The 15735-nt window shown below is 50.3% G+C and overlaps 1 protein-coding gene across 1 annotated transcript in view; it reads left to right on the top strand.

Annotated features, from left to right (window-relative positions):
* ITPR1 (inositol 1,4,5-trisphosphate receptor type 1) overlaps nt 1-15735 on the top strand; it is a 157691-nt gene that overhangs the window by 74971 nt on the left and 66985 nt on the right. Inside the window, exons 34-39 of the mRNA XM_053989142.1 lie at nt 627-755; nt 3653-3773; nt 4848-5032; nt 5896-6044; nt 6905-7016; nt 10738-10764. Coding sequence (XP_053845117.1) covers nt 627-755; nt 3653-3773; nt 4848-5032; nt 5896-6044; nt 6905-7016; nt 10738-10764 — 723 coding nt within the window. The remainder of the gene's footprint in view (nt 1-626; nt 756-3652; nt 3774-4847; nt 5033-5895; nt 6045-6904; nt 7017-10737; nt 10765-15735) is intronic.

The raw sequence follows: 15735 nt of genomic DNA, 5'->3' as shown, positions 1-15735 counted from the left end.
TAAAAACCTCTTTATTCCAGAGCAGTAAGGATGAGAGATCCCAGTGCATCAAGGCAATAAGTACCCTGAATGCTCTGTTCCTGCAAATATGTGCCTCCTTTTCCTTGTGCCTGTGGATTTCATTAGTCATATTCCATGGAACACATTCATATTTTCCTTTTTAAAAGAAAAAAATCCAAGCCCAAACCAAAGCTCAGTGAGGTTCCACACCCTGCTCCTTTGTCCAGCTCCTTTTCTGTCCTGCCACCTGGCCTGCTTATTCTGGCCAGCCTCACTGAGCTCCTTCCTGAGCAGCACTCAGCGTTTTTTGGCAGGTCAGGACAGATTGTTTTCCAGGCTTGGTGTTTATTTGGCCATATGGCTTTTTGCCTGGGATTCCAAGTATTTCCCCATACGAAAGCATGACACCTCAGTCCTCCCCATCCTGCTCTTGCCTTCCTCCAGGACACTGTGGTTTTTTCCCTCCCCCAGCCGTGCTCTGGGCCAGCACAAAGCAGGAGCAGCACTGGCTCTGCTCTGGCGTGGGCTGGAGATGCAGAGCCCCAGAGTGGCTCCACTCTGAGACTGAGGCACTCCAGTCTCAGCTTGGTGAGCTGCCCCTGACCCTGCTCTGGTTTGTGCTGCAGGCCTGCAACAACACCAGCGACAGGAAGCACGCGGACTCCGTCCTGGAGAAGTACGTGACCGAGATCGTCATGAGCATCGTCACCACCTTCTTCAGCTCCCCCTTCTCCGACCAGAGCACCACCCTGCAGGTGGGCAAGTGCACAGGGACACAGCAGGGAGAGCACTGCCAGGGCACTTGTGTTCCTTCCACTCCGGTGCCGTTTACAGTGCAAAACACAGGGTGGTGTCATCGGGGAGCAAATAGGTCGCAGTTCTTGGTGACCAGGCTGGTCTTTTTGCTGTAGAAATGGAAAAACACGTAGGTCACAGTAGAAATGTTCTTCTAGAAAAGCTCAGGTGTCACACTAATTCATCAGTGGATTCAACTCTGTGCTACCACCAAGGTCTTTTGTAGAGAGTTCTTGTGTTTGATTGAATTCCAGAATGGTTTGTGTTGGAAGGGACCTTAAAGCCCATCTCATCCAGCCCCTTGCCACAGACACCACAGAGGGAGCAAGGGTGACTGACTAAGGACAGAATATTTTACAGAAAGATTCTAATTGCCCTTTAAAAAAAAAAAGGATTCAGAACAAAAATCCAGAAGCTCTCATGTGTCTCACTGAGTAGATTTTTGCCTAGTTCAGAAGTTGGGGAAATGTGAAGGAGGAGCTTGGAACACTTGTGAAGGAGAGATTGGTACAGCAGAGCAGCACAGTCAGGATGTTGCCCTAATATTTATATTTGCACAGAGATAACACTGTTCTTCATGCATAAATAACTTTCTGGGAGGGTGTGGGTGGAGTGGTCAGGTGTCTGGCAGCTCTGGCAGGAGGTTGAGGGGGCAGCTGTTGAAACTTGATGCAACCTGGTAGTGCCCAAGGCAGGTGTTTGCAGTGCAATCTCCAGCTCTCAAAGCTCATCCAGTCCTACCCCTGCCTGTCTCTGACCTCACCTGAGTGAGCAGTGCAGCAGCTGATTTGCTCCCCAGGTGGCTTCGGTTGCTGTTGCCCATCACCTTCTGTGCTCATCAAAGAAGTGAGAAATGGAGACTGTGGCCTTGTCCCCAGGCTCTGCCCTTCCCTCCGAGCCGTGTACCTGAGCTGCCCTGCTCTCACTTGTCATCTCTGAGATGCAGCATTTGAATGCACATCTTGCCATCTTATTTTAGCCATCTGTTAATGTTATATCAGCAGTTTTTCTTTAGTTTCTCAATCTCCCCCTCTGTCTAGCAAGATGAAGTCACTTGGTTCACCTCTTTTCCCATCTCAGTTGATAGATCTGCCTCGTCCTAGATTCATCTTTCTTCTGCATCTCCAAGTTAAAAGTGGTTTCTCTCCCTTTTCCTGCCTGTCAATACTCTTGTCTATACCCAGGGATTCTCCCCCACCAGGAGCACAGGCTGTTGTCCCACCTGCCCGGTGTCCATCCCTGCTCCAGGTGGGATTTCCTCCCCCCTGAGGTGCTGCAGGTGGGCTGATCTCTGTAGGCAAGGGATGTGGCCACTCTGCTCTGGGTTCAGCCCCTCCCTGCCCTTCCTGCTGCACCTTCTCATCCCAGCCAGCCTCCTCTTGCCTCCTGCTCCTTCATGTCAGGGCTTGTTTGACTGAAATTCCTCCTGCCCTGAGTCAGCCTTGCTAGTTCAGGGAACACCTTGTCCATCCATCATGTGGTTCAAGTCGCATAAAATTAGGAGAACACAAATCTCTTGGCAAAGGACAGCTGCCCACAGCTTCTCTTTAACAAACATTGTTCAGCCTGTTTGCCTCCAAAGTTGTTGCTGCCCAAGGTTTCCCTTCCCAAATGCAGTAGGAGACATGAGGGACGTGGAGTAAATTTCTTATTTCATTTATTGACCTTGTTTAAGCAAATGAAACATCTTAAAGGGTTTTTAAGACCAGAAAGTCTTGAGACATGAACTGAAAGGAATGCGTGGGTGGTTTAAATCCAAACATGCAGGTATTTTCAGGGCCCTGGGTGAATGCTGTTGTTTGCCATGGTCTTTGGTGTTTGGCTTATTTCCAGAAAGGATAATGGGTATTTGCCTCTTAGCAATTCTGGGGGCTTGAATTTTGGTTCTCCTCTTGTACATTTTGTAATGGTGTTTTATTTACTTAATCTAATAGATTTAATTAGCTAATAGATTTGGCTTTTTACTCTAACTCCACTTTTTTCTTGCAAACAGGCTTTACTGTTGGCCAGAATAAATGAGGTATTTTTTTCCCTGGTTCCTAAGTCCTGTGGTGTTTGCACTGTGGTGTAGTTCCTGTAGCTGATAGAAACATTCTATAGCTAGTGAAAACAGGGTATTCCATCTCAGCTTGAAATATTTAAAATGCTATTTCCTCTAATAGGTTGTAATATGTTCTACTAAGTAATCACTGTACAAAACCAAATGGAGTTTTGGTCACTATTGTTGGGCAGCTGCAAAGGTGAAGGAACAGAGCTCATGGGCTTGGGTGTGTTGGAGCAGCTCACCTGTCTGTAGTGGAAGATCACCTTGTGAAATTCAGGGGTGAAACCACACCTTGATTTTGGCTGATCCGTAGCAGCTGCAGTGTTTGCCACTCACCACTGCCTGTGTTCCAAATAACACACGGCTGCTTTCCTGGTGAAGGGGATTCCAGCTAATAATGCTGGCAATGGTGAGTTCCCAACTCTGGAGCTCTGCTGTCACACAGCCAAGCCCATTTACCTGTGGCCTCTTGAGTCAGCTGCTGGTCAACACTAAAAGAGGAATCTGTGTGCCAGGGTTGCTGATAGCTCTGATAAAACAGATGAAGGTGACTGCTCACTTCCTTTGCTTAGTCAGGCCTCAATTACCAGGGCTTTCTGCTGCAGAAGCTCCTGTTTCATGTTTCCCTTCCAGCACTGGTTCCCACCCTTCCCATCCAGCTGCTGATCCCATGGTAGATACCCTCCACCACGGGGAGTTGCCCAACAAGTGCTGCAGACCAGCTGGAAGGGGCTGGAGAGTGCCAGCTGGGGCTGGGACCAGCTCAGCCCTGCTCTGGGGCGAGGCTGTGACTGTGCTCTGCTTGCCTTGCAGACTCGGCAGCCCGTGTTCGTGCAGCTGCTGCAGGGGGTGTTCAGGGTGTACCACTGCACCTGGCTCATGCCCAGCCAGAAGGCCTCTGTGGAGAGCTGCATCCGGGTGCTCTCTGACGTAGGTAAGGAGAGGGGGTGAGCAGAGCTGCCTGCTCCAGTGGGGCCATCCAGGGCTGGCTGCTGGTGTGTCGTCCTGCCGCAGGGACGGCGCGGTTTGTGTCCTGCAGGTGCCACCTGGGGTAACTCATAGTCCAGGCTTAGGCTGACAGATCATCGTGGTTCAGCACTGGGTGTTGTCACTGTCACCTGAAGTGCTTGCTCTGTCTAACCTCAGAGATCCCTGCAGTCCTGTTGATGGTTTTCATGGAATTGCTGAGACTGGCAAAGCCGTCCCAGCTGTGCCCGATGCCCACCTTGTCCCCAGCCCAGATCTCTGAGTGCCACCTCCAGCCCTTCCTTGGACACCTGCAGGGATGGGCACTCCAAACCTCCCTGGGCAGTTCCAGTGCCTGAGCACCCTTTCCATGGAGAAATTCCTCCTGCTGTCCATCCTGACCCTTCCCTGGTGCAGCTGGAAATGCCACTCCTGCCCATAAGTTTGCTCCGCTTTCAGTGTCCACAAGAGTAGCTTGTACTGGATTTGGGGTCAAGTTCTGCTGCCGTGTGTCCACGTGTGCCAGCACGAGCTTTTTGGGGGTGTGTGTTTAGGCACAGATTCCTACTCCCACACTTCTAACAACAGTAACAGCTCTGAGGTGTGGAAGCCTCTAGATGTAATCCTGCCCAGGCCTGACCCTGCACGGGGACTGAGAACTGCCCTCTTTAAAATGCACTCAAAGACTCCTGGAATGCTTAAGGTTGGAAAAGATCTCTTATGGTTTGTCAAGTCCAGCTGCCAGCCCAGCACCACCAGTGTGGTCGCCAGTAAAACACGAACTCAAGTGACACATACAAATGTTTTTTGACCACCTCTCTAGGCAGCCCTTTCTAATGCTTTACAACCCTTTCTGGGAAAAAAAGAAAATATTGCTGATGTCCTGATTTCCCAATGTCTAATCTAAACCTTCCCTGGTGCAACTTGAGGCTGTTTGCTCTCAGCCTGGGAAGGAGAATTTGTGGAAGGAAGGGACTGCATGGACCTTTGTGCTGGTTCATGGGCTCAGGGTCTCAGCTCCCACTGATTTGGCTTGTTGCAGCCAAAAGCCGAGCGATTGCCATTCCCGTGGACTTGGACAGCCAGGTGAACAACCTGTTCCTGAAGTCCCACAACATCGTGCAGAAGACTGCCATGAACTGGCGGATGACGGCGCGGAACGCCGCGCGCAGGGACTCGGTGCTCGCCGCCTCCAGGGACTACAGGAACATCATCGAGAGGTTACAGGTGACTGCACAGCCCCCCTGCCCCCTGCAGGGGTGTCGGAATCTCCCCAGACTGGGGTGACCCCGGGTGGTGGTAAAGTCTCTCCTCCAACCCGTGCCTTCAAAGAAAGACTCAGCAGTCTTCAGTCGTGTGGTCTCAAGGCAGTTTATTGCACGTTATCTCAAGGCACACAGACTCCCTGGCATTCTCCCTGACTCCTTCTCCCTCTGCGTCTCCCCTGCCCAAGGGCTGGTGCCATCTTTTATATCACACATTACCTATTAAATGTTTATAGTTTTTCCCCAATGCCTATCACCTATATTGAACAGTGGCTTTCTACTCTAAACCAATCTGGGAGTGCCAACACCACCAAGAACATGGGGATAGGAGGAGAAAGAAGGAGGACAGGGCACACCCAAATCCCTCCATCTTAGAACCTCTGACCCCCATGTACAAAACTCAGACCCCTCTGTACAAGGCCTAAACCCCCCTGTACAGCACTCAAAAATCCTTCCTTTCACTTTGTGATTACTTCTATTATAATATCTAAACTTTTGTGATTTCTTGTTCTTCCTGCAAAGTTGGTAAATTGTTCCATGGGTCAAATTTAAAACCACAGGGGTTTCTGGCTGCCTGCCAGGGTCTCAGAGGCTTCTGCCCTGGACCCGGAACATCCAAGAGTGTCTGAGGGACACCTTGGGTTCCGACAGAGGGGCACAGCAAAACTGAAAACCTCACCTGACCCAAACCCTGAGGTCTTTTTAATTCATTCAGGCAGGACAGACCTAATTGTCCTGTCCCTCATCCACCAGTAAGGACTTCAGCTCTAAATGTGTGTGTGTGACGTTGATGTTTGTCTGAACCTGGCTGTGGCTGTTTCCTAGGACATAGTGTCAGCCCTGGAGGATCGCCTGCGCCCTCTGGTCCAGGCAGAGCTGTCAGTGCTGGTGGATGTGCTCCACAGGCCTGAGCTGCTCTTCCCTGAGAACACGGATGCCAGGAGGAAATGTGAAAGTGGAGGTTTCATTTGCAAGTAAGTTGTCTTAGAGGTCTGGCCTGTTTTGCTTTTTCCCAGTCTTCCCTTGCCCTGTGGAATGAAACCCTCTTGCCCAGATTGATAAATACTTGACATCCTCTGAAATACATGTAAAAATCAGTTTTTTGCAATATGGTCAAGGCAGTTTGTCCTTGGTGGGGAAGAAAAACTGCTTCTGGGAAAGGGGAAAGGCTGGTTGATATGTTCTCCCAACCAATGCTTAAAAATGTCTGTTTGCTGCAGGATGCAAACATCCTGAGCAGTTGTATAAATGAGTTACATTTTGAGCTGATCCAGTTATGGATATGTGCCTTCACCCCAGGAATGTTCCTGAGGTGCTGGGTGAATACCTCAGGATCAGCTGTTGTCATGGGCATCACCACAGCTAGAGGGAAGGAAAGGGGAAGATTACAAGGGCATTTAGAGGGCAATTCAGAGCAGATCCAGCATCTCCCATCACCTCCTGGAGGGGTGGGCTCTGTACAGAGGTTGTGGAAGCTGGGCACTGAGTTAGTGCCAAGTGCTGGGTGGGATAGATTTGGGATTGTGCCTCCCCAGGGCTCTCAGTCTGTTTTTTAACTGAGTGGAATAGATTTCTTACTGTTAACTGGTTGTTCTGGAGGACCTGATCCCACTGACTCCTTGCTGCCTGCAGCCAGAGGGATTTTTTGGCTCTTTTCCTGCCCACAGCTCCCCCTGGAAGCTGTCAGGTGTTGCTGTGGAGAGAAGGCTCCAAAATGGTTTGTAGCAGTATGTTGATAAACCTTGTTTGCAGCATAAACCAGTGAAGATAAGCACATGTATCTTACCCCATTTTTAGAATATTTGCACTAACCTGATTGATGGCTTTTTTTCAGGTTAATTAAGCACACAAAACAGCTGCTGGAGGAGAATGAGGAGAAACTGTGCATTAAGGTATTACAGACGCTCAGGGAAATGATGACCAAAGATAGAGGCTATGGAGAAAAGGTAAGGTACAGTCCATCATTCTGTTAAACACTGGCTTTAGTCAGTAAAGGAAAATAAAACTGCTTTTTCAAGCTGTTTTGTATGTGTAAGCACTTCTAGGCTGGAGCAGGGACAAAACATTTTTAGTCAACTAATACCTTTCAAATCATATTTGAAGTTAAGCTTGTTTCTGTTGCTTTTCTTCTTGAGATTGGCAAGTTTAAGTCTAATCCCTGCAGTTACTGGCACTCTAAAATACCAATTTTGTTACCTTTTTCTGAAGGCTGTAACATCTTTATCTGCTTCCCGGGTCTAGGTGACTCTTCAGGTCACGTAACCTTGCAACAAGAGGGTGTTTTGTAGTTAATTTGAATTTGTGTACAATTGAGTAATCTGGTTGTGGTTTATAGATGGAAACTCTGTACACCCACCCATGTTTCTTCTTTCCCTTTCCTACATACAGCCCTTGACTGGTTGAGAGGAACATTTTCCTGTAGGTACAGACCTATTCTTTATTTCCATCAGGAGAGTGTGTATGCACCCATCTGTTTGTGCTTCCAGAAGTGGTTACAGTCAGCTGAGACTGGGACTGGGAGATTCTCCTGGAATTCTGACCAGCTGAGGTTCTTCCCATGCCTCACCCAGTGGTGCAGAGGAACACAGCCTGCAGTGAAGGGGCTGGGGAGCAGCTGGGAGTGGGGATGGGGGAGGCTGTGCTGTGCCCCTGGCAGGCCCTGCCCAGGAGCAGGTGGTGTCTCAGTCCAGTTCTCCCCCACAAATGGGTTTGGAGCTGTTGCCTCATGCTCAAAAAGGGCAAAAACTTCAGAGATCAGAGTTTCAGAGCAGCAGGAATCGTCTGTAGCAGCTGCCAGGGAGGGAGATGCTCCACAGGCAGAGGAACCTGCAGCATCCTGGCCAGCTGGGAGCATCACTGGGAAGCAGGAGCAGGACCAGGTGGTGCCAGGGCAGCCTGGCACACGTGGGTGTGCACGTGTGGGCTGCTCCCAGCACACCCGGGCAGCACAGGCAGTGCCAGGGAGAGGAGACTCCCAGGAAAATGCCCTCAGGGTAGGGATGGCCAGGGCTGTGCTCCCTGCCCTGCCAGGAAGGCTCTTCCAGTGCTGCCAGCCCAGCCCAGCTCCAGCCTGGGACTGTCTCCCTGTGCAGCAGCAGTGGCTTTGAGGGAATTCACGGGCTTGAGGGAGTTCCCTGGCCAGCTGCAGGAAAGCAGCACATCCCTGTGGGATGGGGAGGGAGCAGGGAAGGGCACAACTGCAGGTGCCAGCTTGCCCAAGTGGACAGAGGACAGTGACAGTCCTGCAGGTCAATGCCCTGTGCTGGGGCATCACCTTCTGTCCTCTCCTCAAGGTCCCTTCTCAGACATCCCAGCTGGAAGGGGCTGGCTGTGGCCATTCTGCTCCTGGGAAAGGAGTGGGACTGGTGATCCTCCAGTGGCTGCTGGTATTTCCTGATGTTCAGCACTGGGGGTGTAGCAGACTCCGTGTAGCCATAGATCACATCTTGCCCTTCTCTAGCAGACCAGTGTGTCCTCTCCTGTTGAAACAGCCAGGAGCCACTGCCCAAGGTCACCTTAAGCACTAAAAGCAGTGTGTGATGCATATTGTATATGCTAGACACCAGTGAAACCCAAATCAGAGCTTTCAGAGTTTTCCTTAAACGTAATTTGCCACTGAGAGATTTTCCAAAATGGAAATCAATTTCTAGGAGTTTCTTAGACTTCATTCAGCTAACTTGGATGAAGCAGTATTTCTAGAAGCTGCAGTTAACATACCTTGCACCATTCAGACCACGGAGAACCCCACAAGATGCTAAAAAATCTTCCAAGTGTGGCAGAAGCGTTAATTTCTGAAGCAGTAGCTCAGTTACATAAGGAGTCAGGATATGCCTGCCTGTGAAGTGATTTCCGAGTCGGAAGAAGCAGCTGATTTCTCACAGATAGACTGTGAGTAGTAGTAGAACAGCTTTTACTGTCTGGCTGTGAGCACTGCAGTGGGATTTATTCTCCCTTGTGACTCAGAGAACTGAATTTAGTCACCACCTAAAAGGCAGCACCTTTTGTTTTTAAAATCATCCTGTAGTATAACAAAAAAAAAAAAAAAAAAAAAAGAGAAGGAAAAACCCCTTTTGAATTGTGAAAACCCCGCTGTAAATCCTGGAGTCCCTACCTAGAGGTGCTTCCATCCATGGAGGTGCCCTTGTGAGCAGCTTACTGACCTCACAGAGCCTTGGGAGGGCTTGGCTTGCAGGGGATCTTAAAGATGACCCAGTTCCCTCCCTGCCTTGGGCAAGGACCCCTTCCATAGCCCAGCCTGGCCTTGAACCCTTCCAGGGATGGGGCAGCCATCCTATTGTACATGCAGGTGAGCCCGGGGGGAAGAAATGCTGATGTGTGACTCCAGCTCAGAAGGCTGAATGATTTCTTTATTATAACTATGCTATAATCCATTCATATACTATTTAAAGGAGATACTAAAACCACAAACCTACTTTTTTTTAATTAACTCGTGCCCCTCTCTGAGAGCCCAGCCACAGGTGGGTTGGATTGGCCATCAGGCTCAAACAATCCTCACCAGAATCCAACCAAGCAATCACCCCAGGTAAACAATTCTCCAAACACATTACACATGGGGAAAACAAGGAGCAGAAATAGAAATTGTTTTCTCTTTCTTCTCTCTGTGCTCCTCTATAAAAAAAACTCTGAAAGAGAACAGAATGTACCTGCCACACCATCCCTCCTCTCTCTGGGCAACCTGTGCCAGGGCCTCCCCACCTTGACAGGGAAGCATTCCTTCCTGAGAACCTCTGGCAGTGCAGGGCTGTCAGTCCCTGTCCTGTCCCTCTGCCAGGGCTCTCAGCTGTCCCTCCACACCCATGTCCAGTTCTGCTGCAGCACCACGTGGTGCTCTCTGGGGCAGCCTGACTTACATCAGGATGGGCTCCTCCTCGTCCTGCTGACCCTGCCAGCCCACAGGACACCTCACCCTGCTGGCCCGTGGCCCTGAGGAGGGTGGGCAGTGCAGGGGGACACGGGGCTCCTGTCACCCAGGGCTGGCTCCCACAGCTGGGGCTCCTCAGCAGCGAGCAGAACCCGTGGGCAGAGCACAGATGTACAGGAGCCTGTGGGAAGGCTCAGATTTTCCCATATTGCTGAAGACTCCTCGCTTGGCACGCGCTCAGGATGGCTCAGTGACGGGGAGCATACTGTGGAGTATTTAATAGGCACAAAACTGCACTACACTGACAGTGTAGGCTAGACCCAAGCTTTTCACTGTGCTGAAACATGTCATTCATGCACGTCTCTCCGGGTGCCTACCAGCTGACTCGCCTCAGCTCTGCAGGACTCGTTTGGAAAGCTCCATTTTTCCTCCCCGAGTGGAAATGCAGCCCCTGTGCTGCTGCTGCTGCTGCTCAGGGCTCGTGACACTCCCGTGCCCAAGGGTGAAGTCCTTGGCTCTGGGTCAGCCAGCCCACATGGTTTGTCCCTGGCACAGGAACAAAGCCAGGGTACATCCTGCCTCCCAAGCTGCCTGGCACAGCCTTCCCAGCAGTGTCTGTTCCCTAACCCGGCGCTGGCAGATGTTCCTCGTGCCCACTGCAGAAATAATGTTGGATTGCAGCATTAAAGTGTTAAATGATTTATAAGATCCTTACATGAAATTTATGTTTCATTTCTCTTACTAATCCTTGCTTTCAATTCTTCCCCTTCTTTCTTTCCCGGCAGATTACCATTGAATTGGATAATGCTGAGGTTTTAATTTTATTTCTTTTCCCCGGTGTTGTTTCTATGGTGTTTGTTTTACCAGTAGCCCTGTGATCTGTCCTGTCTCTGCAGCACTGAGCGTTCTGATGTGTGTGCCTGTGTCAGTGAATTAGTGGAGTTTTCAGTCTGCTGTGTGTCTATCCTGGGAACAGTTACCATAACTAATTCCATATGTCATTTCTTGGAATATTAATCCAAATGGAGTTATCGTATCATTTTTGGTAGTCTGCAATCAGCTGGTGCCAGGGTAGATCCTGGGAAGTTTAGGATCAGATCTGGAGGATGAACTGCTCTAAGCAGTCAGCATTTAGCACTTGGCCACCATTCCTGTGTCATATGTGAAGGGGTTATTTCTTCTTATTTAGAAAGCTAAATAGTGAGCTTTAGTGGTGTCCATGCAGGAGCTGGAGGAAGGTGGGTGCAGGTGGGACTGGGGAGGGGCAGGTCCTGGTGCAGAAATGGTGCTGCTGTTTTTCCCAAAAAGGGAAAAGTGACAGTCCTGCAGCTCGTGAGAGCACTGCAGTGCCCTTGCTGTGCCTCAGTGGGCTTTGCGTGCGAGGCCAGGGGGTGGTTGGTGTGTAACCCTGAGGAATCTGTGACTTGGGAAGCTCTTTCTGCGTGAAAAACCCTCTTTGAGGGAAAACTTGGAGTTTAACTGACGTGGAGTTTTCCAAGGACTCTGACAAGCCGAGTGTCTGGTCGGGGCAGCAGTGCAGGGTGGAGGCAGCTGAGCTGAGCTGCCTCTGCTGTGCAACTTCCTCATCAGCTCAAAAAAACCCTGGTGTGGGTGTGGAATTTGCATAAATGTATAATACTGAGAAAGTGATTGACTGGCACCTTATTTTACTGAAATACCACGGAAAGAAGAAATATTTTCCTCTCAGTGCTTTGTTTCCTGTGTTCTCTCCCAAGCCAGCCTTTTATTTGGAACAAAGCTCAACCACTTAAAATGTCTAAAGCATTTCTGACCTTTATTTAGTGGAGTAGGTCATGAAATCTACAGAAAGCAATTTATGGTGTGACTTGCTAATTTTGATGTTAATCACCTGGATTCACTGGGTAAACTTCATTCTGAAAATGAAATATTTGGGGACCTTGCCTGGTGAAGTGGATTTGAAAGCCAAACTATTTGTCACTAAAGTGGACAAATACTGTGCACATACCCAGGGCTGGCCTGGAGGATGTTTTCTGTTCAGGAGGGGCTTTTAGGGCTGGAGCTGAAGGTCCCTTCCCTAAGAACTGGTTTTCCATCACAGCTTTCTGCCCAGAGTCTGATTTTGACCTAAAAGACAAATTTCTTGTTGCACAAGTTCATTTACTGCCCTGCCATCACCTCTGAACTGTGCTGGGATGAGATCTCAGGTGTGTCTCCAAGCTCCACACACACCTCTGGTGTTCCAGAGGTGCTCTGCTGTCTGTTTCTCTTTTTTTTGTTAGTAAACCCAATTTTTCCCCCCTTTTAACCTGGGGCATACACACCAGCAGCCTCCTCTGGTTTCCAGAAGTTAACCTGTAGCACAGAAATGTTTTTACCAGGCCAGGTCATTTGGATGATGTGCTGCTGCAGCTTCCCAGAATAGCACTTGTGTATATGTATAATTTTAGCTTGGAGAAACTTCAGAGAGAAAGTTGAATTGTTTAATTGCAAATTAAGTCATAATGTGAAACTCTTTCCCCTTTGGTTTCTAGCTGTGATGTGCTGTCTTTGCCTGCAGTAAATCAGCCAGAGCGTGCAGAGCAATTTAGGATTTGGTCTGGAGGCTGCAAAGGAGGAATTTTATTGCTCCTTAATGGAGCAAGTGCAGGGAAGGAGCAGGTGTGTGTATAACCATCAGCACTGAGCACTGGCTGCACAGGGAAAGGGATTCAGATGGAGCTGGAGCCACTGGCAAGTCTCAGAAATCCTGGGGTTTTCTGGTTTCCTTTTTTCTCCCCGGTCAGCCCTGGAAGTGTAACCATTTAGGGCAAAGAGTACAAAACTCTGCATTATTAGTAAAATTATTAGCTTGCTTTTCTGTCAAAACTGTGCACACTTTAATTGTTTGGATCAGCTGAAATGCTCCTTGTTCCCTCGGGGAGCTCCACTGAAGTAACTGTTGATTTCATGGTGTTTTTTTATGTAGGTTGAGTTATCTTAGTTGTGTCCTGCAAGGTAATCCCGGCGAGCAGTGGGTTGTTAAAAATGCCAGGAGATCCATGTGTTTGTTAGTGAAAGCCATGGTAGAAAGTCATGACAGACCCTCTTTAATGTATTTGTGAGTGAAGAAGGGAGTGTCCTTTGGAAGTGGGTGAATAATGCTGGAATTCACCCAGTGGTAGGAAATGCCCTGAGTGTGGGGTTGGCACCAGCCCCAGACAATTTTGGGCTAAGCTGGAGGGCTTTGGGTGCTGGAGAAGTGGAGTGGAAGGGAACAGCAGAGGTGGTGCTGTTGTCCCAACTCACACTTTCATTGGGGGTTTATGTGCAATTCCCTTTGTGCTGGAAAGGGGGGACAGGGAGGAGCTGCAGTTTTCCAAGGAGGAGTAGTGGAGCATTGATAGAAAACCCAAACCATGAGGAACTGTGTCCCACCACAGTTGTGTTGGTTCTCTCCTGGTTTTTGGGGTTGGGTTGGTTCTCTCCTGGTTTTGGGGTTGGTTGGTTCTCTCCTGGTTTTTGGGGTTGTGTTGGTTCTCTCCTGGTTTTTGGGGTTGTGTTGGTTCTCTCCTAGTTTTAGGGTTGGTTGGTTCTCTCCTGGTTTTTGGGGTTGTGTTGGTTCTCTCCTAGTTTTGGGGTTGGTTGGTTCTCTCCTGGTTTTTGGGGTTGGGTTGGTTCTCTCCTAGTTTTGGGGTTGGTTGGTTCTCTCCTGGTTTTTGGGGTTGGGTTGGTTCTCTCCTGGTTTTGGGGTTGGTTGGTTCTCTCCTGGTTTTTGGGGTTGTGTTGGTTATCTCCTGGTTTTTGGGGTTATGTTGGTTCTCTCCTGGTTTTGGGGTTGGTTGATTCTCTCCTGGTTTTTGAGGTTGTGTTGGTTCTCTCCTGGTTTTGGGGTTGTGTTGGTTCTCTCCTGGTTTTGGGGGTTGGTTGGTTCTCTCCTGGTTTTTGGGGTTGTGTTGGTTCTCTCCTGGTTTTTGGGGTTGTGTTGGTTCTCTCCTAGTTTTGGGGTTGGTTGGTTCTCTCCTGGTTTTTGGGGTTGTGTTGGTTCTCTCCTGGTTTTTGGGGTTGTGTTGGTTCTCTCCTGGTTTTTGGGGTTGGTTGGTTCTCTCCTGGTTTTTGGGGTTGTGTTGGCTCTCTCCTGGTTTTTGGGGTTGTGTTGGTTTTCTCCTGGTTTTGGGGAGCTGTGAGTGCAGAGTTTGGCCTTTGGGCTGTGCTGTGGCTGCTCTTTGCCTCTCCTGGAGCATGGGGTGGGAGCAGGAGCTGAAGGGCTCAGCAGGGTGTGTTTGACATGTCTCAGGTGATAAAGCCAAAACCCCAAGGCAGGGCATTGTCCCGAAAAGCCCTTGGGCTGAGTCTCTCTTGGTGGCCTCCTTCCTGGGCTGGAGCTGCTCTAATCCTGATGGAGCCTGTGCTGCTGTCTCAGGGAAGAGCTTCAGGGCCGAGGTGAATTCTTCCCGAGTGCCACCAAGTGTGAATCTCCACACAACAGCAAGAGCTAAACCCTGCTTGTCATTCGACACAACAGCTTAATTTGCTGTTAATGCAGTCCTCAGCCCACTGAGAAGTGCGGGCGTGATGCAAATGCAGATCTGCTGCTGCATGCTGAGCTGCACCGTGGGCTCCCTGCGCTCCAGGCCAGCCCAGCACGGCTCCCTCCTGCTCCTGCGGGGCGCTGGGACAGGACCTTCCTGCCCATCCTCCCCGGCCAGCGCTGCCCTCTGGGGACACCGTGGCCCAGTTTCCACCCGCAGTGCCAGTCCTGGCTACTGAAACACACCCGTCCTGGAGGAGCCAGGGATCTCTGGTGGCCTGCCAGGCCGGGCCCCGCTGGTGCTGACCTGCAGGTGGCACGCGCAGGATGCCGATCGCGCTGTGAGATGGCCTACTTTGCTTTTTTTTTTTTTTTTTTTTTTTATATATTCCTTTTTCCCCTCCCAGCCACATTGCAGTGAGCTGTTCCGCTGGGCACCTGCCAACATTCAGGCAGCAGTTACATAAGAAGAGCTTTTTTTCCTGGAATTTAGGCCCGCTGCTGATGTGTGACCTTCAGCAGTAATTGCCAATAAAGGCGGTGGGGATGTTTACAGGCACCGGGGCTGGCCCGCAGCCTGTGCTGGTAGCCCTGAGCTGGGGCTGGGCTGCTGCTCCCCAGCCTGACCCCACACCACTGCAGCTCTGTTTAAATTCCTGGGGTGAAATGGAGGTGCTCTGCTTCCCCAGCCTGACCCCACACCACTGCAGCTCTGTTTAAATTTCCACACTGAAATGGGGGTGCTCTGCTTCGCCCCAGTCTGACCCACACCACTGCAGCTCTGTTTTGTTTTCCAGGGTGAAATGGGGGTGCTGTGCTGCTCCCCCAGCCTGACCCCACACCACTGCAGCTCTGTTTAAATTCCCAGGGTGAAATGGGGGTGCTCTGCTTCCCCCCAGTCTGACCCACACCACTGCAGCTCTGTTTAAATTCCCGGGGTGAAACGGGGGTGCTCTGCTCCCCCAGCCTGACCCACACCACTGCAGCTCTGTTTAAATTCCCGGGGTGAAATGGGGGTGCTGTGTTCCCCCAGCCTGACCCACACCACTGCAGCTCTGTTTAAATTCCCGGGGTGAAATGGGGGTGCTCTGCTTCCCCCCAGCCTGACCCACACCACTGCAGCTCTGTTTTGTTTTCCAGGGTGAAATGGGGGTGCTCTGCTTCCCCCCAGCCTGACCCCACACCACTGCAGCTCTGTTGAAATTTCCACACTGAAATGGGGGTGCTCTGCTCCCCCAGCCTGACCCCACACCACTGCAGGTCTGTTTAAATTCCCGGGGTGAAATGGGGGTGC

This window comes from Vidua macroura, chromosome 13, assembly GCF_024509145.1.
Source record: "Vidua macroura isolate BioBank_ID:100142 chromosome 13, ASM2450914v1, whole genome shotgun sequence".
Classification (NCBI taxonomy): Eukaryota; Metazoa; Chordata; class Aves; order Passeriformes; family Viduidae; genus Vidua; species Vidua macroura.
Note: the sequence above shows the minus strand (reverse complement) of the source record. Positions and strands in the feature narration are given on the sequence as shown.